The sequence below is a fragment of the Ursus americanus genome, chromosome 1, assembly GCF_024610735.1.
Source record: "Ursus americanus isolate L20-20 chromosome 1, mUrsAme1.1.p, whole genome shotgun sequence".
NCBI classification, from domain to species: domain Eukaryota; kingdom Metazoa; phylum Chordata; class Mammalia; order Carnivora; family Ursidae; genus Ursus; species Ursus americanus.
The window spans coordinates 3,261,745-3,285,626 of record NC_142127.1 but is presented as its reverse complement, the minus strand read 5'-3'; the positions used below and the strand labels follow the sequence as shown (position 1 = coordinate 3,285,626).

The 23,882-nt window shown below is 46.1% G+C and overlaps 1 protein-coding gene across 1 annotated transcript; it reads right to left on the bottom strand.

Annotated features, from left to right (window-relative positions):
- Positions 1-1,108: 1,108 nt before the first annotated feature.
- CYP27C1 (cytochrome P450 family 27 subfamily C member 1) lies at positions 1,109-22,987 on the bottom strand. The gene is made up of 9 exons (XM_045777719.2): positions 22,706-22,987; positions 16,921-17,111; positions 15,573-15,772; positions 14,046-14,255; positions 12,673-12,836; positions 9,050-9,216; positions 7,834-7,912; positions 7,167-7,370; positions 1,109-3,006 (listed from the first exon to the last, which is right to left on the bottom strand). Exons 1-9 carry the CDS (start codon positions 22,985-22,987, stop codon positions 2,890-2,892), a joined length of 1,614 nt encoding a protein of 537 aa, XP_045633675.1. The 3' UTR covers positions 1,109-2,889.
- Between the last annotated feature and the right edge of the window lie 895 nt (positions 22,988-23,882).

Genomic DNA, 23,882 nt, shown 5'->3' with positions numbered 1-23,882 from the left:
CCCGTTCACCTGGTCCTTCCCACGCCCCCTATCACCCCCACACATCACCCTCCACAGCAGCGCTATTTTAAAGCAAATCCAAGATGTCGTAGCATCTCGTCCACAAACATGGCTTATTAGTATCTCTAAGAGCTGTCTCCAAGAGATACGATCTCTCTCTTTTTAATGTAATAATTACCACTAGCACACTAAAAAAAACAAAAAGACAAAAAAAAAACCCAGTAATTCCTTAATATCATTCAAATATAGAGGGTCCAAATTTCCCTAATTATCTCTGAAGAGTCTCTTTATGAGTGGTTTATTTAAATCTGAATTCAAACCAAGTCCAGCATCACATGTGGTCAATACGCCTTTTAATTCTCTTGTAATCTGTAATGGTCTCCTTCCTCTTTTTCTTTTTCCTTGTCACTTACTTGCGGAAAAAAAATGGAGTCGTCTGTCATGCAGACTTCACTATATTCTGGATTCTACTGACTGCATCTGCATGGAGTTGTTTCGTTTGGATTGTTTTTGGTTTTGTTTTTGTTTTGAAATCTGTTCTGACGAGATCAGGCGCGTTCAGGGTGGTATGTTCTGTATTTTATAATTTTTCCATTTAGGGGCACCTGGGTGGCTCAGATGTTTAAGCATTTGCCTTCGGCTCGGGTCATGAGCCCAGGGTCTTGGGATGGAACCCCTCACCAGGCTCCCAACTCAGCAGGGAGTCTGCTTCTCTGGCTCCCTCTGCCCCTCCCACTGTTTGTGCTCTCTCTTTCTCAAATGAATAAACAAAATCCTTAAAAAAATAATAATGATTTTCCATTTAAAGACCACTTTATTTTTCTTCATTTCAAAACCATTTTTTTATTTGAGTATAGTTGACACAATGTTACCTGTCAGGTGTACAACATAGGGATTCGACAACTCGATACATTACGTTATGCTCACCACACATGTAGCTACCATCTGCCACCATGCCACACATTACAATACCACTGACTGTATTCCCTATGTTGTGCTTTTATTCCCATGACTTAGTCATCCTATAACCGGAAGCCTGTGCCCTCCACACCCCTTCACCCATGTTGCCCACCCCCCCTTCCCTTAGGTATCCATTAGTTCTCTGTATTTATAGGTCTGACTCTGCTTTTTGTTTGTATAGTCATTTGTTTTTTGTTTTTAGATTCCACTTACGAGGGAAATCATATGGTATCTGTCTTGGAATTTTAACATGTCCCTCTATAACCTGTGCTTCCTATAGACTGGTAGTAGGTCTATAGACTTATCCAATACTGTTTCCATTTCCTCGGTAAGGACACCATAGCTGGCGCCGCGTGCATCCTGTTACATCACAGCGGGAGGCTCCTAAGGTCTGTCTGCCCCTCTGTCTAGTGAGACAGAACAGCAGGCTCAGGTGTCACCACCCTCTCACCGCAGGCCCATCGCCAGGCCTTGTAGAGGGTCGCCTTGTAGAATAAGAGGTCACTGCAAGTTGCTCTGTTCGTCTCAATACTTTTTAAGTTCAGTCACAAACAGAATAAAATTGAAGCTAGCTTATAAAAGTTCATAAACCTCCAAGTAATCCAACATCTCGTCTGTTATCATGACGTAATTTCATATTTAACTGTACGTATTTTTACAGCACTCAGAGTTGTTCTGTCTTCACACACAGATTTAACATTGCCACATACTTTAACAAAGATGGTATGTGAAATGGCTTTTATTTCTATTTCATTTAAGGTTTCTTTTGCAGCATGACTAACCAAAGTGGGGGGGAGATATATGGTATGTATTAGTAGGGAAGTGATTTGGGGGGAGGATTATGTGAAAAGATTTGTGGGATTGAGAAGAAGCAGTTTCAAGCATGACTATGGGGCGAATGTTACAAAATGGAGTTTTTTCTTATCAGCAATCAGGAAGTAGCATGAAAGGCAGCGGAGCTTGGCATGAGCGCGCAATCCTGGGGCCCAAGGCGTCCGGCTGGAGCCTTACATAAGCACCAACAGCTGGATCACATTTCCAGTTCAGATATTTAAAATAACACCATGAAGATCAAAATATTATTTTATCTATAGCATGTCCATTTATATATTTATTTTTTCCTTGAAATAAAAATGTTCTAAAGTTACACGGTTTTCCACGATGCTTGTCTAATTCATTTTTCTCAACTGAGGCAATGAAATCCCACACAGTCAGATTTTCTTTCTTATACATCTGCTTAGTGTTTACACTGGGTTAGAAAACCCAATTATTCTGGATTTCACCAGGAGTTCTATTTTCTATTGATGATTTCTTTCAAACAAAAGCTAACATTCAACTTCTTTAGGAGCTGTTACTGGAAAAGGAAGCACCAGTTTGGAGAGAAAAATAAGAATATAGTCCTTTTAGTTTTGAGCCCTTCTGCGGGATCTAAATCTGGATAAAATGTTGACTCTGGTGCTTTCTTCCCATACTTACAGTATTACAGAGACATTCGTAATGTTCCCTCTTCAAATTGGAAACAGTTGCATTTGCTTCCCGACATAGATCCTGGTGCAGTATTGCAGGACATCTATTCACGTACAGAATGCGTAAGTGAACCAACATTTCCTTGCACGAACGCCTAGGAGACTACACTTAACTGAACACCAAATACAGCACAAGGGTAAGACCATGGAGGAGACACCAGGATTCAGTGCCGCTCATTTTTAAACAGTCGTTTCTCCAAAGAAAAGGCAACACTGGTTTGCAAAAGTCAAATCATCTTTTCCAATTACTTTGCATAAAGATGTACAAGTCTCCCAGAATGTGGGGGGCCAGTTTATCACTAAGACAGCCTCTAAAAGTGATGGTTTCCCTCCTCCGCCGTCATCAGTGACATTGGAACGCTGGGTTTGTGTCAGGTGGCTGGCTGGGTTTAAAAATCCAGGCTCACTTTCTGTTAACAAAACGCACGTGGATGGGCCCCCCTGGAGTCAGCAGCCCATGGGTTTTTGCAGGAACAGCTTTAGTCCAAGAGGATGTTTTGATCTCAAAATGTTGAAGCAACTAAGAAGAGAAAGAAAGAGGGGGAATTCAAAATGGAGGCAGCAGGGGACTCGCAGGGCTCTGAATGAGAGCCCCTCATCTTCCTGCAGTGCGCATGGGCTACAGGGAGCCCGGGAAGTGGGCACGGCCATGGTGCAGGACACCAATCACCAATTAGGGGGATGCAGGGGATGCTGCGGGTCTGAAAGCAACACTAGGTCCTGCACAGGAGCCCGGCCTGTCCACTGAGCAACTGGGAAACTCATGTGACAAAGATATGCAGACACAGTGTTCAAATGACTCCCATTTTCTCAGCCATTTCAAAACTCCAACTCCTCTGCTTCCTCTTTAGGTCGAGGTAAAGAAGGAATCAAAGGAGCAAGGAGGACAGAGAGACAAGGTGAAATCCCAGGTTTCCCTCGGACTGGGAACCTGAGGTGACACAGGCCTGGGGGAGCACACCACCGTTTGCAGGTGAATCATCCAAACAGGCTTCAGTTCTCAATTTAAATATTCTCGATCTGTACCTTTGATTCCATTTCTCATTTCTGCGGTTCAAAGGGAGAACCAGCTCTACCATTCCAGGTCAAACTGGAAAGGACCTCAACAATGAGTTTTAAAGAGCACCAAAGTATCCATCAGCCTAAAGCAATAACCTCCACCAGCAACCAGCCCTGGCCTGATGTTCAAGGTCACGCTGGCTTAGGGAACTCAAGGCCACCTGCTCTAAGACCCGTGTCAGAGCACACATGAGTTCCTGGAAGGGAGGAAGGGCTGTGCTCACCAGCACACTAGCTACTGCCCCCAACACTGCTGCCCACTGGTCCAGAATAAAGTCTAGCCTAACAAAGTGTCAGTTTTGGAGAACATATAATGTCACATGGGATCCAGGCTGCTCACCCCCTCCCTGCCCTGACTCCCTCTCCAGCCTCGTCCCCCAGGACACTGACGGGTCCTCAGGTGGGCTGGGGCTCCAGGGAAGGTCAGAGAGGGGGAAGGGGCAGGGCTGACTGGGGACATATGTTGGACCCCCTCTGTTGTCACACTTCAAGAGCCAAGCTGAATGACCCGTATTTAGGCAGCTCCGACATGTTATAGCATCGAGATAGCTTCAGCAAACATCTAACCTCTGACCTTTGGTTCTGACTTCCCAGAACTGCTTGCACATCCCACGTGGCAGGAGAACTCACATGTAGGTCTCCTCACTTCAAGGCCAACGTGCCACATGGCCTTCTTCCCTTTCTGAGTGGGCAACACTATGCTACTAAAAAAAATCCAAACTACACAGGAAATGTACAAGCAAAAAACAAAACCCCTCTTGTGCCTCGAGTCTCAACTCCCAAGGAGCTAAAGTGCATCTTCTAAAAGTTCTCTGTGTGATTGAAGTATCTTGTTCCCATATGACGGTGCACCTTTACGTCCCTTCCCTTCCCGAAGCCACAGGCATGTTTCCTGTCCTACTGGGGGAGACGCCTTTTCTTTGGTTAAGGAAAGCCCTCCCGTTACTAGTGTGCTAAGAGACTTTCTTCATGAATGTGTGTGGAATGCTATCGATTCCTTTTGGGGGTGGTCATACACTTTTTCTCCTTCAATTAGCTACTGTGGCAAATGCTATCAACAGATGTCCCTGAGGTGCGCCATCCCTGCAATCCTGAATACACCTGAGGTGCTAGGGAGGCACTTCTGTTTCTTACGCTGCTGAATTCGCTTTGCCAATTTTTCCCTTAGGATATTTTCCGTCTTTGCTAATAAATCAGATTGGCTGGCAGTTTTCCTTTCTCTTATTATCCTCTCCAGGTGTTGAATATCAGGGCCATGCAAGGCTCATAAAAATGAGACTTCCTTTTTCTAGTCTCTGTATAAGATGATGATTATCCATTCATTGAAGGTTTGATAAAACTTTCAATGACACTGTCTAGGTCTGGAACGTTTGAGGCGTAAATCATCTTACTACTGACTCCATGTATTCAGTATCTGAAGTCTATTCTCTTTCAAGTCAATCTGGGCAACTTACATTTTCTAGTACATTGTACATTTTATCTAAGTCTTCAAGTCTATTAGCAAAAAAAGCCATTTGTGGTATTTTCTTGATTTAAAAAAATCAACGACTGCATGTGTAGCTGTGTCTCCTTTCTCGTTGCTAGTGTGGTTTATTTGTGCCTTCTCTCTCTCTTTTTTTTCCTTGGCAATTACCAATAATGATATTCCCGTTCTATATTTGCACAAGTAGAAATGAGGACTCTGCGGAAAAACTGCAGCAGGTACATTTTTATGTTAATAGCACCAAACAAACAAAACCCCATCGCCACCACCAAACACCCCATTTCTGACCCTCTTCCAATGGGAATCCCAGGCAGGGCTGGCCTCTGTGCCCTCAGCTGGGGTCTCCTGCTCCTGTGGTGTCCCCTCTGGTTCTTCAGGCAGCCAGAGCTGGGTGAGCGTAAGCCCCATAAGCTCCCAGTAGGACACGGCCTCTGCCTGTCCCGGATGTGGCTGCAGACTTCATGGCAGCGTTTTATGGAGCACGAGACCTTTCTGAAAACCCAGAGGCAGCCACTCAGAGCAGGTCCGTGGACAACAGCAGCTTCCAGTTCTCTGGCACAGTCTGTGTGTGGACACTATTTTTAGTCCTCACACACCCAAGAAGTAGGTATTTGGCCCATTCTGTGAATAAGGAAATAGGTTCTGCATGGTGGAGAAATCGGCCCATAGTGTCGGAACCAGAAAACAGCAGAGCTGGGATTCGAGTCTGCTCGCCCCGGAACTGCTATCTACACTGCACTGAGCTGCCTCTCACCTCAGACCTGACTGCGATGGGCCATTAGCCACAGGGCCCACCGTCGCCAGGAATGGCTGCACTGGCAGCAACCCCACTGAGCCTGGCCAGCAGCCACTGCATCCCGACAGAGGGGGGATGACCGTTCAACACACTGGTCACTGGGCTTTCCCCACCTGAGCCGCGCAGCTCGAGAGGTGTTCTGCTCCCACACCTCCTGCTGCATGCTCCCCACCTGCGCAGAAGCCCCTCAGCTTCAGCTCTCAGAGCCGTCCCCAAGTACAGACCATTCAGAATCCCTCTCCACCCCTCCCAGGCTGGCCAGGCTTCCATAGCACCTGATGCTCTCTCATGCCATCTGTCATCAAGGTCCCAGCCCCTCCGTGTTCCCCTCTAAGCTCTGCGAGGCTGCGGGAAAGCACCTCCATGACATAGGGGGGAAATGTAGGGAGGAGTCAAGACACCTGGGCCGTGCCACACACCTGCCACTCTGTGACTGTGGCAAGTGGCTCCAACTCTCTGAGCCTCAGTTGCTTCCTCAATAAAATGGGGAGCCTGGGTCACCAGGTAATCTCTACATCCTTCCAATGCAATGTCAATGGCCGTGGCTCCCAAACCTTGGGCCAAGATCTTTCATGGCTAAGATATGTTAATATTAGTCTTCCTAAATTTGCAGGGAAACCTAACGAGTAGAATTTTCTCTACTAAAGTCTTTTCTTTTATAAAATTTCCTTCCAACATGATCTAGCTCATGCCACAGCACAAACTCAAATACAGTATAGGCAGAAAAGCATCTATTTTAACAGTAAGAGATTAAATGTAAGGTATTCTCCAACAAAAACCAAGCCTTCCTGCTGTTTCACAACCTAAACAAGTGTGAGAACGACTGCTCTGTGTAAGTGGCTGGATCACACATCTCTCAGAGTGCAGCCCAGTGATCACCAGCATCAGAAACCCCTGCAGCCCCACCCTAGACCCACCAAATTACTATCCTGGTGGGCCCAGGAACCTGCATTTTAAGGAGCTTCCTAATGCCTTTGCTGTTCCAAAACGTTCAAGGACCACTGGTTTGACACCTTCCCGTTCACTTCTGTCAAGAGCTCCTCCTATGATGAAGAGCTGAGCTCTTGGGCCCCTGTAGACCCCCCAGAACATGCACACCTCCCAGTCCTTCAGGCCTCCAAGGGCCCCAACTGCCACTCCACGGTTTGAAGGAGGAAAGAGGCTTGGGGGAGTGGTCAGGAGACCCAAGGGGTAGCATTTTAAAATATAAAAGGGATTTAACATGAAGCTCTTGCTTTTGAGTTTTCCAGATCACATCTCCTTTCCCACCCAAGTCCAGGTCTGGTGGAGCCCAGGAAACAAGGTCAAGGTGGAAGGCGACATCTGGCCCCCACACGCCTACCTGGATCATCAGGAGGTGGATCTCCAGCTCCGCGATTCTCCGCCCAATGCAGCTCCGAACCCCGTACCCAAAGGGGATGGACCCAAAGTTGTCAACTCGATCCAGGCTTCCCTTCCGCAGCCAGCGCTCCGGCCGGAACTCCTTGGCCCGAGGGAAGTTCTCATCGGCATAGGATGTGGCATAGTGGCAGAGGGCCAGCTGGGTCTGAGGACACCATTTGCAAGGAAAAAGAAAAAAACAGTAGGATCACATAAAAGCAGAGCAGAGGCAAGAACCCCGGTTGGATGGTCTCTCCAGAGGTGCTTCTGGCCACGTAAGGGCCCCCAGGATGGCAGTCCTCCTTCAGTGGATGCCCACCCCTCATGCCAGTGCAGCCACTGAAGAGATTCAAGTCCTTCAAACCTCGACCCCACCCCCCACAACTGCTATGCCCATGGGCCTCTGGGGGAGGGAGGAGGAGAAAGGCCTGTGAGCTACAGAAACATCTGGCTTTGCTTTTGCCAGGGCAATAAGCACCTCCTTGCTTCCAAAGCCCCATCTTTGTCACAAAATACAGAAACCTACTGATGTTTGCTTGGGCGCAAGGACTCCCTAAACATACCAGCAGATTTCCCGCTCAGCCACCATGGCAAAGCCCAAGTCCCCACACCCTGGCAACCAAACTCACGCCTTTGGGAATCAGGTACCCGCCAACAACCAGGTCTTCCTGGGTGACTCGGCCATTCCCTGGCAGCACTGGAAACAGCCTGGAACAGAACCAACAGAAGCAGGAATGAGGCAGTCCCTTTTAAAGTATTTTACTAAACTTTCAAAAATCTGGACATTTTGCCATTTTCATTTTTCGAAAACATAACATACGGTCCAGTTTCAACTAAGAAATCTCCTAAGGACCTCCGTGGCTCCTTAGCTTTGGCCAGCGAGTAATCTGAGGAATGGGAAAGTAGGTCCCTTGGTCAAAAATGTTTATGAAACACGAAGCAGAGCCTTGAATGTGCTATTGTGTTCCCAGCAGGGATAATCCTGAGTCTGGTAAACTTACGTGCACATGGGACCCCTTTATCAAGCAACAGTCCACAGGACTCAGGGGCCTGGGAAACACATGTTGAGAAATGCTCTACGGAGACAGACTGCAAATCAGTGGTTGTCTAGGGGAGGGAAATGGGAGAGGCTGGGGATGATGGTTAAGGGGTTCAGAGTTTCTTTTCGGGTAATAAAATATTCTAAAATTGAAAAAACAATGCTCTATTTCAGCTTTTGGATTGTTTCCAAGAGGTAATCCGGAGAAAACTCTGAACGAAACTGTAATTGACAGATACCAGTCAACACACAGCTAGCTTATTTCCCCCGAGGTTAAACAACATGCTGTAGATTAAGGGTCCACAACCTGAAACGCCATTATCAAGTCGAGTTTAAAAGAATTATTGTGGGGTACACCATATATCCACCTCTGCTCTTCGGCAGGGCAGCTCCTCCACTGAGGAACGCTGTGTTCAGAATCCTTGAACCTCAGAGGAGGAAGAAATTGCACTGGCCACCTATCCTACCTCCCACCCAAACCCACCTAAGGCCCCATATCCCTCATGCCCAGGCTTTTCCGAGTGTTGGTAAAGCCCTGCCCAAGAGTGAAGGAGTTCATTTGGTGTCGCCGACCCAACTAGCATATCCACACAAGAACCACAGTAAGAAGGTTTGGTAATTAGCCAGACAGCCCAAAACAGTTTCCTGATCAATCCATCTTGTTCTGCTTTACTTTCAGAGGAACAGGAACCACGGAGCATGTTGGGAAATTTGGTGAACGACATGACTAAAGCAGGTACGATGTCGAATAAAGAATCAGAGACTTAAAAGGCAGTTTTTGACATGGATTTTGGTGAGCCCTTTACCTCAGCGTTTCCTTCAGCAGAGCTCTGACCAGTGGGACTTTGGGGACATCGGCTGCCGTTGGGACGTGCCTTTCCCCCAAATTCTTAATGATCTCCCGGTACACGGTCTGCTGCACTTCTGGGTGCCTGGCAAGCAGATACACTGCCCAGGATAACGTGAAGGATGTCTAACAAAGAAACCGGCAGACACAGGCACGTGGGTGAGTAACACCGAGGACCGAGGCAGCAGGCAACTTCCGCCAGGAAGTCAACTGAGCTTAAGCACAGGTGTAAAGTCATGTTCATTCAACTCCATCCGAGCACGTTAGGTCTTACCAAAGCGAGAGCTGATTTTCCCTAATTCAGGCCAGAAAAAAATAAATATTATTGGAAAGTAACATCAACTATGTGATTCAATTGCTCTTTGAATGAAGGGCTGCAGGAGAAATTATTTCAGAACTTTTTGGATCGCTTAAAAGCAATCCTATTCGATGGCATCTAAGAGGACATAAGGATGCTGGTCAACCCTGTAAGTGCTGCCTGGAACTTTCTGTGACCTTCTTTGCAAGGGTCATCTCTTTCTTGCTAGGAAGGGCCAGCGCCTGCCGGTCAGCCGGGGAATTGTTCAGTCTGGTACTGCGCAGGCCCACGAGGGTTGGGCGGGGCCGGCTCTGGCTGCGTCATGGCGGGGCGGGGCGGGGCGGCGCGGCGCGGGGCGGGGCGGGGCGGGGCGGGGGGGGGGGGGGTGAGGGGGGCGGGGGGGGGTGAGGGGGGCGGGGGGGGTGGTGCGGGGGGCGGGTATTTGTTCACTGTTTCCTTGCGCTTCTTAAATAAAGCAACTTATAAGGATTTAATAGATCATTTATGCAAAGTAGTATCCTTTTTTATACTACGTCTAAGACTGGTCATTGAGAATAATTCTATTTTATTCTCCAAGACTCTTACTACATTCTCACTATTATCTATGTGACTGTATTTCACTGTCTTATAAACAAGGAAATTCCACAGTATAAATGCCTTTTCTTTTACCTAAAAAAAAAAATCTGGAGTCAGTAGGCCATACTGATATCATTTCCCTGTAATAAATATTATATGTTTTTAGCTGTCCTATAATATATATAATGTGCAAGTTCTTCCTTATAAGTGATAAGGAAATAATTTAGAAATTTCTATTAAAATCACATTTCTGTGGAAAAACCAAATGCGGTATATCCATACAATGGACAGGCATACATTGGAGATATTGTGGGTTGGGTTCCAGCCCACCACAATAAAACGAGTTTCACAATAAAGCGAGTCAAATGAATTATTTGCTTTCCTCGTGCAATTAAAAGCTATTTTTACACTATACTGTAATCTATTAAGTATGCAATAGCATTATGTCTAAAACAACAATGTACCCACCCTAATTTAAAAATACTTTACTGCTAAAACTGCTAACCATCACCTGAGTTTTCAGCAAGTCCTAATCACCCACTGAGCACAGACCAGTGATTCTATTATTATATATTATTATAACAAATATAATATGTTTATATATTATACATCATAAAAAATATAATAGGTATTATATATTGTTATAACAAATATAATAATGTTTGAAATATCGCGAGAATTAGCAAAATGTGACATGGAGACACAAAGTGAGCAGGTGCTGTTGGAAAAATGGAGCCGATAAACTTGCTTGACGCAGGGTGGCCACAAACCTTCAATTTGTAAAATAAAAACAACACACTAATCCTCAAAGCGCCGTAAAGCGAGGGCTGCCTGCACTCCATAATAAAAAAGAATAAACGACTTTGATATGCAACTACAGGGGTGAATCCTGAAATCATCTGCTCACTGCATGAAGCTGGATGCAAAATACACACTGTATGATTCCATTCCTATCAATTTCTAGAAAAGTGCGAACTGATGGTCAGCATCAGAAAGCAGATCAGCAGTTGCCTGGGGCAGAGGAGTCGGGAGAATTGGACTGAAATCTGGGTAGGAAATTTCAGGGGTCGTAGAAATGTTCCGGATCTTGATTGTGGTGGTGATTTCATAAATGATCGCATTTGGCTTATGCTGTATCTGCCCACAAGTTATATCGAATTGTACGGTTTTAAAGGATGCAGTTTCTTTTGCCTAAATTTTGCTGCAATTAAGCTTTTTTAAGTAATATTTTAGAAAATGAATACGAAGTTGAAAGAATGTGTCTGCGGATATGCCCTTCAGTGGCCTCCAGTAGGAAGGGTCCTTTCTGCGCTCCACCTCATGTGATGCTCTTAGTTACCGCCAGGGGGCAAGAGGGCCAATGCACGCAAATCCGCTTAGCGGCAAGACCAACCCTCACTCTTCCCTTCCCCATTCAATCAAACCCACACCAGCCATCACATTCACATGGCTGATTAGAGTTTTCCTTGATCACATTGATCTCATTGGTTAGTTTGATACACATGTTTTTGTGTTACTGTAGAAGATCCATAAGAATAAGGAGTTTACACCAAGTTTTTTGCTTTTACATGTTTATGTGACATTGTAATAAAAACAACGTCAACCCTGGGGGTGGGGGTTCTCCCTTTTAAACAGGTCTGTGCCTTATTCGAGTTCAGGAAGCACTCTTGTAAAGGAAAAGCTTTGAGGTGATGAGCTTAGTTGTTGACTTTTGAAGGGCTTTGGAAAGAGTAAAGCACCAGGCAAATTGTAATTATTTCGCTCAACTAACTTTTCCTCCACCAAATACTAAAAGCCTTGCCCTGCTCTTTCCTGTCTCACTACTTCTTTTTAGCAAATTAAAAAATTTCTTTGTACATCTACCCACATGCATATTATTTTTCATACACAAGTAAATGTATCCTATTACACATATGTTTTGGGAGGAAACTTGGCTCCCATCCCCCACAGCACCCCACCCTCAGGCAGGTAACCCATCTTAACAATCCAGTGTGCACCCTCCATACTTTCTCCACACTCATAAAATCGCGTACAGATACAGGCATGTTTGTTTTACCAACTGGAGCTCGGCATACACAGTTTTCTGATTCTGCATTTCTCACTTAACAACAGGGGATGCAATTCCCACCCAGTCCACTGGCCGTGCTTTGTTTCACTCTGATATTCATCCTTCCTTGGTCATAGTAGATTATTCATCTGCCACAGTAAATCTATTCATCAGGAACTTAAGACTGATAGACACACATATTCATAAGTCAAACTGTTTATTAAACTTTTCTTTATGTTCTCCTTAACGGGTTTTGGTTTAAAAGTGACGGTGGCTTTATCAAATGAATTGGGGAGTCCTCCGTGACCTGCAATACTTTAAATGATCAATAATGTTTCCAACGTCTGTGCCTCCATTTTTTATATTATGAGGCAATGGGCCAATGCTTGCAAATCGGGAATGATTTTTAAACTTTAAAACTTATGTATTGTTACTTTGTGTGCATGATAACTGAATGGGGGTCACGTTTTTTGCAGAATTATGGTTTTACGTTTTAAAATACATGTATATTATTTAAAAGTTAGAGTTTTCTCCTAGAGACTTTCCGCAGTGAAGCGGAAGTTCCGTTGGTACCAGCACATATGCACATGAGATTACTCAGAAAGGCCCCTGCTTTAGCTGTGCATTGCTTATCAGGAGAGAGAAAGGCCGCGAAGCTCACCGTGTCGACGCCGGCCAGCAGCATCTCCGTCATGTTGGCATAGATCTCCTCCAGCGTCAGCTCCTGACTGAGGAAGAGGCACGTAAGCAGCCCCCCTCTCACTCTCTCCCCACGGTCGACGTGGCACTGTATGTCCCTCAGCTTGTTGTCAATGTGGATTTGGCCTGTTTGAAAAGAGTTATTTATTTTGAAAGAAGTTTTGGTTGAGAATAATCTCTTCACCTTCCCAATAACTTAATCTGTGGCAGGTTCCAAAGCTAATCGAAACCCAGGTTGATTTACTGTCGGCCTAGGAAGCTCATCCACATGCTTGTTCGTATAAATGAATGAAAAGTTAAAAGACAGAGGGCACCTGGGTGGCTCGGCCAGTTAAGTATCTGCCTTCAACTCAGGTCATGATCACGGGGTCCTGGGATCAAGCCCCGTGTTGGGCTCCCTGCTCAGCGGGGAGCCTGCTTCTCTCTCCCCCTCTGCCCCTGCACCCCCACCCCCACTCATGCTTTCTCTATCTCACATAAAAAAATAAAATCTTTAAAAAAAAATTAAAGACAATCTAAGCATCTCTTCCTCTCTGAAAATAATGCAGAAGATATTTGCAAATGTTTGCTTTACTCATTAAAGAGCCAAGAAAGCTTTGGAGTAACAAGATTACAGATCCCTTCTTTTTTTTTTTTTTTTTTCTACTATGTTTCCAGAGGGCAGACTGGAGACCGTAAAGGCCATGTTACCATTAAAAAGATAGTGGCACATTAAATCCATCAGAACTTATATATTCCAATGAATGTTGGCCTTCAAAAGACACTGTGGGACACTTCTTTCAACATTAGCATTGTTCTAAAAATGCTGTTCTGACAAACATTTTGGAAATCTTTTCTTTTTGGAAATTCTTGTTTAGGTATGTAGGAAAACTAATCTTGCTTTGCTGGGTTTGAACAAAGTATTGTTTCCTAGTTTGTTTCGCCACATAAGAAACAGAGGAATTTGTCTTTTTCCAAAAAGCTGCAAATGAGAATGTTCGAGTGAAAGTGCACAGTCCCAAAACGCTGTCTGCATTTCAAGCACTGACAGAATTATTGGACTAAAGACATCATCTCCCTTAGACAACATTTACTTGCATATATCACCACTAGCATGTTTATCACAATAAAAAGAATTTTAAAATGGGAAATCGGTCGTGTTGCTGATACTAGCAACCCACATGCTTCTTGTCATCCGAGAAGCTGAGCCAAATAACTGGTCCGAGTAACAACTCGCAACTGCATCAGGCCACCCTCCACAGCGTCACCCCCGGTGGCCTGAGTGTCAGATACACCACGAGCCGGGCAGTGGTGTCAACTGGGGAGACAGCAGGTGCCCCTCGATTCTTCTCTTACTGAATTTGAAGAGGCCATCCCAGGACCTGCAGAACTCCCGCCAGGGTTTCGGGATGAACGGGCGCAGCCACCTGGGGATGGCACCCGCGTACATGGAGGTCTTGAACATGCTGAACATGAGCCCCAGAGCCTCGGTGTAGTCCACGGCGGGCTGCGGGACGCTGTTCTCCAGGCAGCCCAGGCGGCTCTCGTAAAGGATGGTGGCCACTCCTGCGTGGGAGAGAGATTTAAAAACCCTCTTCTCCATTACTCTCAGTATCACCTTGCACTATCTGGCCATAAAGTAAGTTGCAAAAGCAACCGGGGTGGCTTCCTCGAGCGAGGTTCTGCTCGCTCACCAGAGGTGTTCTCCACCATGGCCAGAGCTACAGGGCTGTGCGAGTTCAGTGCCGACAGAAGGCCTGTCGTTCCTTGGGCCCGGCAGGGCTCTGCCGCATCACGCTCCCTCCCTGCCTCCCTCCCCAGGCTTTGTTCAAGACCCAGGATGCAAAGCCCCCAACATTTTGGCCACTTGCCTAAGGTTGGGTAATGAAAGGTGGCTCCCTGGGCCACGGAGCGGGAGCCCCAGGCCCAGATAGCCACCGGAGCACAGGAAACAGTCTCAATGAATCAGAAAAAAGCAGGATTTTCCATTGTGTTTACAACTCATCTCTCTGTTGATTTCGTTACTCTGTTCAGGAGCATTAATAGAACTTTAAAAAGTTAACTTAAAAATTAAATTTGAAGGTAAACTCGCTTTTAAAAAAGGAGAACGCTGATAGAAGGTCCTTGGGAAAAAGCAAAGTACAAAACAAGATGTTTGGTTCACTACTGTTTTGTTTTGTTTTTTCTAAAAAGTAGGGGCGCCTGGGTGGCTCAGTCGGTGAAGCCTCTGCCTTTGGCTCGAGTCATGATCCCAGCGTCCTGGGATGGGGTCCTGCATCGGGCTCCATGCTCACCAGGGAGCCTGCTTCTCCCTCTGCCTGCCCCCTCTCTGCTTGTACTCTCACACTCTCTCTCTCTCTCTCCCTCTGCCAAAAAAAAAAAAAAAAAAGAATATTCACAGGTATCCCTTAAAGAAAATGGTGACCTCCCCAGGGCAGGAGAGAGGGAGAGGGCAGGGACTTTTCAATGACTACTTTTGGGGTTTGATTTTTGATTTTAGGACACAGATGGGAACGTCCTACCATCCCACATGAATTTTAAAAGCTAGAATGACCGTAGTAGAGGCCCTCTAAATTTCTAGTGTTTTCCACAAACTGTGCTAAACCAAAGTGTGCAGGAATTAGGAGCATGATTCTTGAGTTAAAAAGACCTGGATGTGAAACTGAGTTTCTGCCACTAAACATGGGGGCAGATTTTCAGTCTCCCCACTTGTAAACCAGTAGCTGTGGTACACCTGGCTAAGTTAGCACTGTGAGGGCTACGGGTGTGTATGTGTGGGGCTCAGCGCAGTGCTTGTCGAGGACACAGGGCAGACCCAATGGATGAGAACTACTATTTTGGGCAAACATCCTTTCTTCCATCTACCTCCAGACTTTGCCTCACCTTCCATTGAATATTTGAAGAAAAGGTCATTGACATTGGTCACAGTTTCTCCATCTTCTGCCTGGCTCTTGAGGATGTAGATTCTTTTAATTAAATCAGCAATAACTTGGTTGATTTCTCCTGAAAAAATGGCCACATCTCTTGGTTTCAGAATTCTTTGTCTCAGTACACGTCTCATCTTGAGCCACTGTTCGCCCTCCCTACAAGAGTAAAGTGAGTTTCAAATAATCTTACTTCCATTGACATTCTGGAAAAGAACTCAGGGAACCTCTGAGAGTTTCCCCAGCAATAAAAAGCCAAGAAGATCTGCCAGCCCAAATGGAATTAAGATAGTGTGCAGGGAGAGGGGAGTAACTCCAGCCTTGCAGTCTGTTCCCCTTGAAGCAAAGTTTAAGGGGAAAAATTGCCACTGGGAATCATCTTTATGAAAGTAATATGATTTCCTTTGAAAAACCTGGCAAAAATATTATAATAATGAGACACAAGGCTGTTGTGAAAGAGAAAAAAGTTTATGTGTATGAACTCCAGAGCCAGGAACTGAGCTTCTGGGTGGAGGGTGGCTAGTGGATGCCAAGCAGCAGGTGATGATGGCACAGAGAGCTTTTGCAGCATTTGGCCACACCCCTCCAGGGCAGGACCAATGGGGAGGAGGTGTTTGATTCCTTCCCCCAGAGCGGAATTTGAGGGACTCTGGTGATATCCAGTCCCAGCTTTTATTTACCTCATTGGAGAAACCTATGGTTGTATTTCTCCCCAGTTCATGTATACAGCATATATATATTAAAAAAAAAAAAAAGAATCACAAATAGAATTTCTAAACCAAAGGAATTTGGGCCAGGGGATCCACAGACGCTCTGTGTTCTCCTTCCTGCCTAGGACTGTGCTGATTAGCCCCTAGGGGCACAGAGGTGTGGGTAAGCCTGGTTTACAAATAATAATCATAGCCTGTTATGAGATGGGAACAGCATCACATAGCAATCCACAAAGGAAGGCTCTTAGCCCCTCTTCAGTGTCTCCTGAAGCAGCTGCCTGCTTCCTCCCCTGCCCACAGATCGATCGGCTCTGTGAGCCTCCCTTCCTTGGTTGTCACTGAAAGGACACCTACAGCCTTGAAAAACTGTTCCTCCCCTCTCCCAAGCTAATATGACCTGACCTTGTCCTGCCATCAACCTCTTCCCAGAGGAGAAGGGACAGGGCCCTCCCACACCAGTATTTAGTAGATCTTGCAAAGAGGTTATTTTGACACTGCTCCACTGGGAGTTGTGCAATTTATCAAAAAATGGTTTTCAGAGCCCAGCATCCAGGCAGGAGTCTCCCAACCATGCCTCACCCGGGGCCACATACTCACGCCGAGATGAGCCCAGTGGATCTCCCTCGTAAGTGTCGGTACTCCTGCCAGGACTCCATGTTGGCTCTCTGGGGTGTGGCCCCCTCTGCCCGGAGCACCTGAGCCACCATGTCTCGGTCTGCAATAGATACTACAAACTGAGGACCAAAGTGAGACTTGAAGATTTTTCCATATTCCCGTGTGTGCTTCTGCTGCAATACCATGGAGAAACCAAAAAAGGAAAAAATACAGATATGATATACCTTTGACATAAACATTTCTGAGAGTTAGGGGAGCAGAAAATTGGGGCAGAGGAAAGCTCTACATTATACAGAGCTGAGTCAGAGTTGTAACCTTACATATTCTTGAGATAAATGTACTTTCATGTCATTAATCATATTCACATAAGTTTTCTTATTCTTTAGAGCTATGTTTTTAACAATATTTAGCTGTGTGGAGCAACAACAGAGAAATGTCATTATGGATGGAGATGAACTGCAGAGCCTTCAACGGCCTGAGCCAAAAAGACTGTGCCAGCCCGTCCCAGACTCTCAGCAGCTCTGCCACCCTGTTCTGCAGAGAGAGAGCCTTCTGCAGGCAATCTGTAATGAACCTGTAAAGATGGCCCCCAGCAAGAAAATGAAAGAAAGGGCATCCAGGTTAGAGAGAAAAGTAAAGCTACCTCTAATCACAGATGGCATGATCTCCCATACAGAAAATTCTAAGGAATCCACTAAAAACTATCAGAACTAATAAACAAGTTCAGCAAGCTTGCAGGATATAAGATCAATATACAAAAGTCAGTTGTATTTCCATACACAAGCAATGAACAATCCAAAAGAAAATTAAGACAACAATCCATTTATAATAGCATCAAAAACAATAAAATGCTTAGAAATAAATTTAACCAAAAAAGTGCAAACTTATACTTTGAAAGACATAAGAGATCATTGAAAGAAATTAAAGAAGACCTAAATAAATGGAAAGATATCCTATGTTCGTGGATTGGAAGACTTAATATTATTAAGATGGGAATGTTCCCCAAATTGACCCATAGATTCAACATAATCTCTATCAGAATTTCAGTTGACTTCTTTGTAGCAAATTGACAAGCTTAAAATTCATATGGAAATGCAAGGGACCAAGAATAGCAAAAACAACCTTGAAAAAAAAGAGTGAAGTTGAAAGTTTCCCTTTCCTCCACTTCAAAACTTGCTACAAAAGCAACAGTAATCAAAACAGTGTAGTACTGGCGTGAGGATAAACATCTAAACCACTGGAGTAGAACTGAGTATTCAGAAATAAACCCACACATCTCTTGTCAATTGATTTTCAACAAGGGTACCAGTGCCAAGACAATTAAAGAGTTCCCCTCTTTAGTCTCTTCAACAAGTAGTGCTGGGACAAGGGCACATCTACAGGCAAAGAATGAATTTATACCCTTCTCTCATACCAGATATACAAATTACCTCAAAAGGGTTCGAGCCCTAAAAAGCCAAAACCATAAAATTCTTCAAAGAAAAGATAGGGATAAATCTTCCTGACCTTGAATGTGTCAATGGTGTCTTAAGATATAATACCAAAACCACAAACAACAAAAGAAAAAATAGATAATTGGACTTCATCAAGATTTAAAACTTTGGTGTTTCAAAGAACACTATAAAGAAAGTAAAAGACAACCCCCAGAATTGAGAAAATATTTGCAAAGCACATATCTGATAAGGGACTTGTATGTAAGATATATAAAGAACTATTACAATCCAATAAAACAAAGAACCAAATAAAAGTTGGGCAATTATTTGAATGGACATTTCTCCAAAGAAGATATACAAATGGATAATAAACAGATGAAAAGAAGCTCAACATCATTAGTCATCAGGGAAATGCAAATCATAATCACAATGAGATGCCACTTCACACCCACTAGAATAGTTATAATCAAAAGGATATGTAATAACAAGCCCTGGCAAGGATGTGGAGAAATCACAACCTCTTACACTTGCTGGTTGGAATGTACATAGTGCAGCCACTTTGAGAAACAGTCTGGCAGTTCCTCAAAAGGTTAAATACAGAGTTACTATTAGACCTTGCAATTCCACTCCTAGATATATATCCAAAAAATGAAAACATATGTCTAAACAAAAATAAACTTACACTTAATGTTCATCGCAGCATTATTCACCATTAGCAAAAAGGTGGAAACAATCCACATGTCTGTCAACTGCTGAATGGACAAGCAAAATGTAATATGTCCCTACAATAGAATATTATTTGTCCATAAAAAGAAATGAGGTACTGGTACATGCCACAACATAGATGAACCTTGAAAACGTGATGCTCAGTGAAAGAAGCCAGACACAAAAGACCACATGTTATGATTCCAGTTATATGAAGTGTCCAGAATAGGCCAGTCTACAGAGACAGAAAGTCACTTAGTGGTTGCTTACAGGCAGGGGGATGGAGAGTTGGGGAGTGATTGCTAAAAGAAACAAGATGGGGTTTCTTTTTAAGGTTATGAACATGTTCTAAGATTGGGTGGGGTGACTGTTGTATGGTATGAGAATTATATCTCAATAGTGCTACTACCAAAAGACAAAGAGAAATCACAATAAATGTAAATGGGTTAAATAAATAAATAAGAAAGAGAGAGAGAAAGTACCCTCCAGCCTGGCTTAGCATGGCAGAGCCAGAGCTGAGCATATGGGGAAAATGACTAAGTCTCTCTTTGGCATCTGCCAACATTTCTTATCACCCCAATTCACAACCTCAGAAATAGCAGGCCAGAGGGTCTGTTGTCTCTCCATTCTTCCTTCTACTCCTCAGGTGGAAGATACTCACTTCCTTATCAACCTAAGTGAAGTTCTCCCACCCAAAGATGAAGACACTCAGACTCAACTGGAAGGTGTTCTTCTGGGTCTCTGAATGGGAGCCAAGGATGAGATGAGTGTTAACAACAACTACTGGGAAATGGGTCATTCCTCAGGCAAATCCAGCTGCTGAACAGGCATCATCAGCACAAGGAAGCAACCGACTAGGTGCGAGAAAGAACAAGATGGATGACCAGATAGCGTACAGCACTTTTTGTTAGTGGACCACAGAACAGTACAGTCAGTCCCAGTACTTAGAATCTGCATAGACATTAAGAGCACAGACACTGGAGTTTGAATCTTAGCTCAACATGTACTAGCAGGCAGCCTTACCCACCGTACTTCAGTTTCTTCACCTGTGAAATGGACAGATAATAGAACTTGCCTCACGTGTAGAACTTAGAACTGTGCCTGGCACACGAAAAGAGTTCTAGAAACGTTCATTATTAGTATTTACTTGTTAAGATCATAGCTTACAAAGCCCTTCCATAGCCCTATCTCATTTGACCTCACAATCACTTGTGAGATGGATGAGGATTGTCAGATTCCTGCACAGACAAGGAAACTGAGGTCCAGAGAGAATAAGTGATTAGCCAAGATTCCACAGGTGCGTGTGGAGGGCTAGCATTTGAACACAGGGCTTGCTGCTCTGTCACATCTGAAACAGCCTCTGGCGACACAGGTTAGGATGTCTGCTCTGCCACTAACTAGCTGTGTGACCTTGGGCAAGTCACTCAGCCAACACGCTGGGTCTTTTCCACTTGCACGGGAAAGACTTGAACCATATGGATGACTGGCAAGCTAACACTGTGTGATTTACTGGAGGTAATGGTAACAGAATAACGGTCTTCCTCCTAATGTGCCTCGGGAGCAAGCTGGAGAGCAGGGCAGAGGGTTTTACTAGAACCTTATTCGGTCTAGAGCATCCAGCTGCAGTGGGGTAACCCAAGGCCATAAAGCACTCCCTGGGGTCCTCAGAGGGGTTGCTGGAGGATTCCTGCTCTTGCGAATGCGTGCTATTTGGAGAATAAAGGAAAAGGGGAGCCCAGACAGAGAGCAGAGCTGGGAGCAGTTGGGGCCTGTCTGTGTTTCAAGGAAGCACAGGTGAGTCAGTTCCGTGACTGTCCTCTGGCAGGTGTGTGCCACCACTCAGGACCCACCACGGTGATAGGAGTGGTCTGAGCCTTGGGCAGGAGGGCTGCATGTAGGGTGACGGCAAAAAGCAGGGCAGATGCAGGGAAAAGGCCCATCTGAACTGAGACTCTTTGGTGGTGGAGACGTGGCTCTCTAGGGGGCTCCCGCTAGAGATGCAGGTTTTAACAGCGGTCAGCTTCCCAAAGAAACCTGTGCTGCTGCACCAACCAACAGCGGGTTAGGCTGTGAGGAAAAAAGCAGACGGCAGCAGAGGTGGATAAAAGTAAAAAACAAAACAACAACAACAACAACAAAGCCAGAAACAAAAAAATCAAGCTGTACTGACTTGTCCACAGTCAATACTAAAATATTTTTTACCCCATTCGAAAACTATCATTCTGATATCTTAATGTTCAGATTCCGCACGGGAAAGAGAGAAAATCATTTTTGACCCCTAGAAGCATGTCAGGCAGAAAACTGTGGAGGGTTGGTGTGGGGGATGGAGAGGAGGGGCTGGAATTTCAGCCAAGTTAAACTTGCTCCTGAGTTCTACTGTTTTTTTCTCCCAATGAAGTTTCTGCTCCTCCAGCCCAATCAGGGCCTCTGCACCATCAGGTATGTTTCTTGTTTGAGGGAACGAATGAATGACCACGAGCACAGGCCAGGTGGGTGGTCACACAAGGCTTCCCCGAGAAGTGCTTTGAAGGATGACAACGAGTTTTGAACAAAAGCAAAGTGGGGCAGGGGTGGGAGAAGGGTGTTCTTGGAAGCGGTCAGAAGGTCCAGATCCCAGAAAGAAATGTGCGCTGGGGTGGGAGCCCTGATAAAATGAACAAGTGAGGAAGCAGCTGCCACAGCAAGCGAGTGGAAAGGAGGTCACATGACCCTTGAAGGTGGAGGGTCACCTTGCAATGAAAGGCGCAATTTGCGATGGGGAAAGGAAGGGTAAAACTCAGGGTCAGGATGAGAAACTGTAGACTGCGCTGGTCCCCAAACTCCCACAGGTGGTTGGAACGACTGGGTTCTTCCTAGGTCCCTGCCCGAGTCCTTGCTTGCTGCCGAGGTTCATTTACATTCGTGTGGCGACCCCATCACTTAGAAGCTAAGCAACCTGAGGCCTCCTCCGAACCTCAGATGTCTGGGGGAGGGAGGCGTGTTCGTTTTCCATTTGTAAAACACTAGCAAAAGGACCAGAAACGGACGCAACATGAGCTCGGCTGCGTAGACACGGTGTTCTGGAGAGGTCAGAGCTGCTCGCAGCGCTCCCGGGCCGGAACCCGACACCCCCGCTGGAAAAGGAACTCTTCTGGGCCCCCCTCGGGGCCATACCGGGGCGGGTCGGCGACTCCCTCTGCTGGGCTCCGCAAGTCCCAAACCGCGCCTCCGCCCGCCGGGGTCCACCCCGCGCGGGGTCTCCTACCTGGGATCCTCTCCCCGGCACCTCTCTTCGGGCTCACTCCCCAGAGCCCTCTAGCCGGCGCGCCCAGCCGGGTGACCCCGCTCTGGCGCCCTTCCTTGAAGCCCCTTTCTTGGCGCCCCCTGCCCGGCGTCCCCTCCCCGGCATCCGCTGCCCGGTGCCTCCTCCTTGGGGTCCCTCCCAGGCACCCCTCTTTGACGTCCCCTTCCCGCAGGGCCTGGCGCCCCTTCCCCGGCGTCCCCCGCCCGGTGCCCCCTCCTGGAGTCCCTTCGGGCAGGCACCCTCCGCGGCGCCTCCTCCCGGACGCCCTCCGACGCGCTCGAGCACTCCGCGCTCGGAGGAACAACCCCCTGGCCCGCTCCCCTCCCGGCCCGGTGCGCCCCGCTACCTGGATCTCGTGGATGCGGCTGAAGCCGTCCTTCCAGAAGAACTCCACCAGGTTGGCGAGGGTGCGGGGCCCCGGCATGGCGGCGAGGCTGCGGGGCCCTTCGGCCCGGCCCCCGGCCCGCGGCGCTCCCAGCCTCCCGGCTTCTTTGTCCTCGGCCCGCGCCCCCGCAGGCAGCCGGGCGCCCTCGGGCCGGGACAGCCGCGGGACCCGGGCGCCCAGGAGCCCGCCCCGCCCGGGCGCCGGGCTCACACGGGCTTTCAGGATTCGCGCCAGCAGAGCCATCGCAGCCGTTTGGGTTGGACGGTTGGTGGAAGCAATTTTTTTGTTTGGGGAGCTGCTGCCCTTTGGGGTTGGTCTTTGCTCCGCTTCAACGTGTTCGAGCAGCGCTTCTTCGAACTCATACCGCCTGGGCATCAGTTTACACAGACCATTATTAAAGGCTCCCTCCCCTAAGGCCGGAAAAAAAGAGGTGGTCTGTGATCAGACTGCAGGAGAATGAGGCGGTTAGCTTTTCTTCACAGCACATTAATTCACCACTTAAGAGCTCTTCGAAACCACAAAATTTTAAGCTCGACCCCCTCTTCCACCCCTCTTCCAACCATGGTAAAAAAAAAAAAAAAAAATTAGAAGAAGAAGAAAGAAAATGAAAGAAAGAAAAGAAAGAAAGAAAGAAAGAAGAAAGAGAAAGAAAGAAAGAAAGAAAGAAAGAAAGAAAGAAAGAAAGAAAGAAAGAAAGAAAGAAAGAAAAAAAGTCTACTGAGATTTTTAAAAGTATTTTCTTTCTTAAAAATTACTATGGAGAGTACACCTAAAAAAAATCTCATTCACCTTTTTTGTATGTATTTTAGAAACAGCTCTTCGCGATTTCAAGCTATACAGTTATAATTCAACGTGCAAAAATGTTGGATGATTTGCGCATGTAGCTCGTGATGTTGTAAAATGGCCACATTATTATTTTACCACAAGCTTCCATAAGGGTAATTGTGCAGTCTCCATTTGGCCTTTATGAGTTTCCTGGATTTCATCCCAGCACAGTAGTGCAAGTCGTGAGGAAGTGCGGTGCTTGAACACTGGCTTGAGCGTTTGGCAAGTTTCCAGTCTCTCACAAGGACTGGTCCTGTTACGCAATGCTTAGAGTAAGGAACACACCTCCACGGGAAGGTGAGAAGAGAGAGGA

Bases quoted from the DNA above. Each gene is read 5' to 3' on its own strand.
- CYP27C1 (XM_045777719.2), bottom strand. From the start codon at position 22,987: ATGGCTCTGCTGGCGCGAATCCTGAAAGCCCGTGTGAGCCCGGCGCCC. The intron at 17,112-22,705 runs GTAGCGGGGCGC...ATGGTATTGCAG, and splicing joins GCCGCATCCACGAGATCCAG to CAGAAGCACACACGGGAATA. The intron at 7,913-9,049 runs GTAAAGGGCTCA...GTTCTGTTCCAG, and splicing joins CTGCTGAAGGAAACGCTGAG to GCTGTTTCCAGTGCTGCCAG.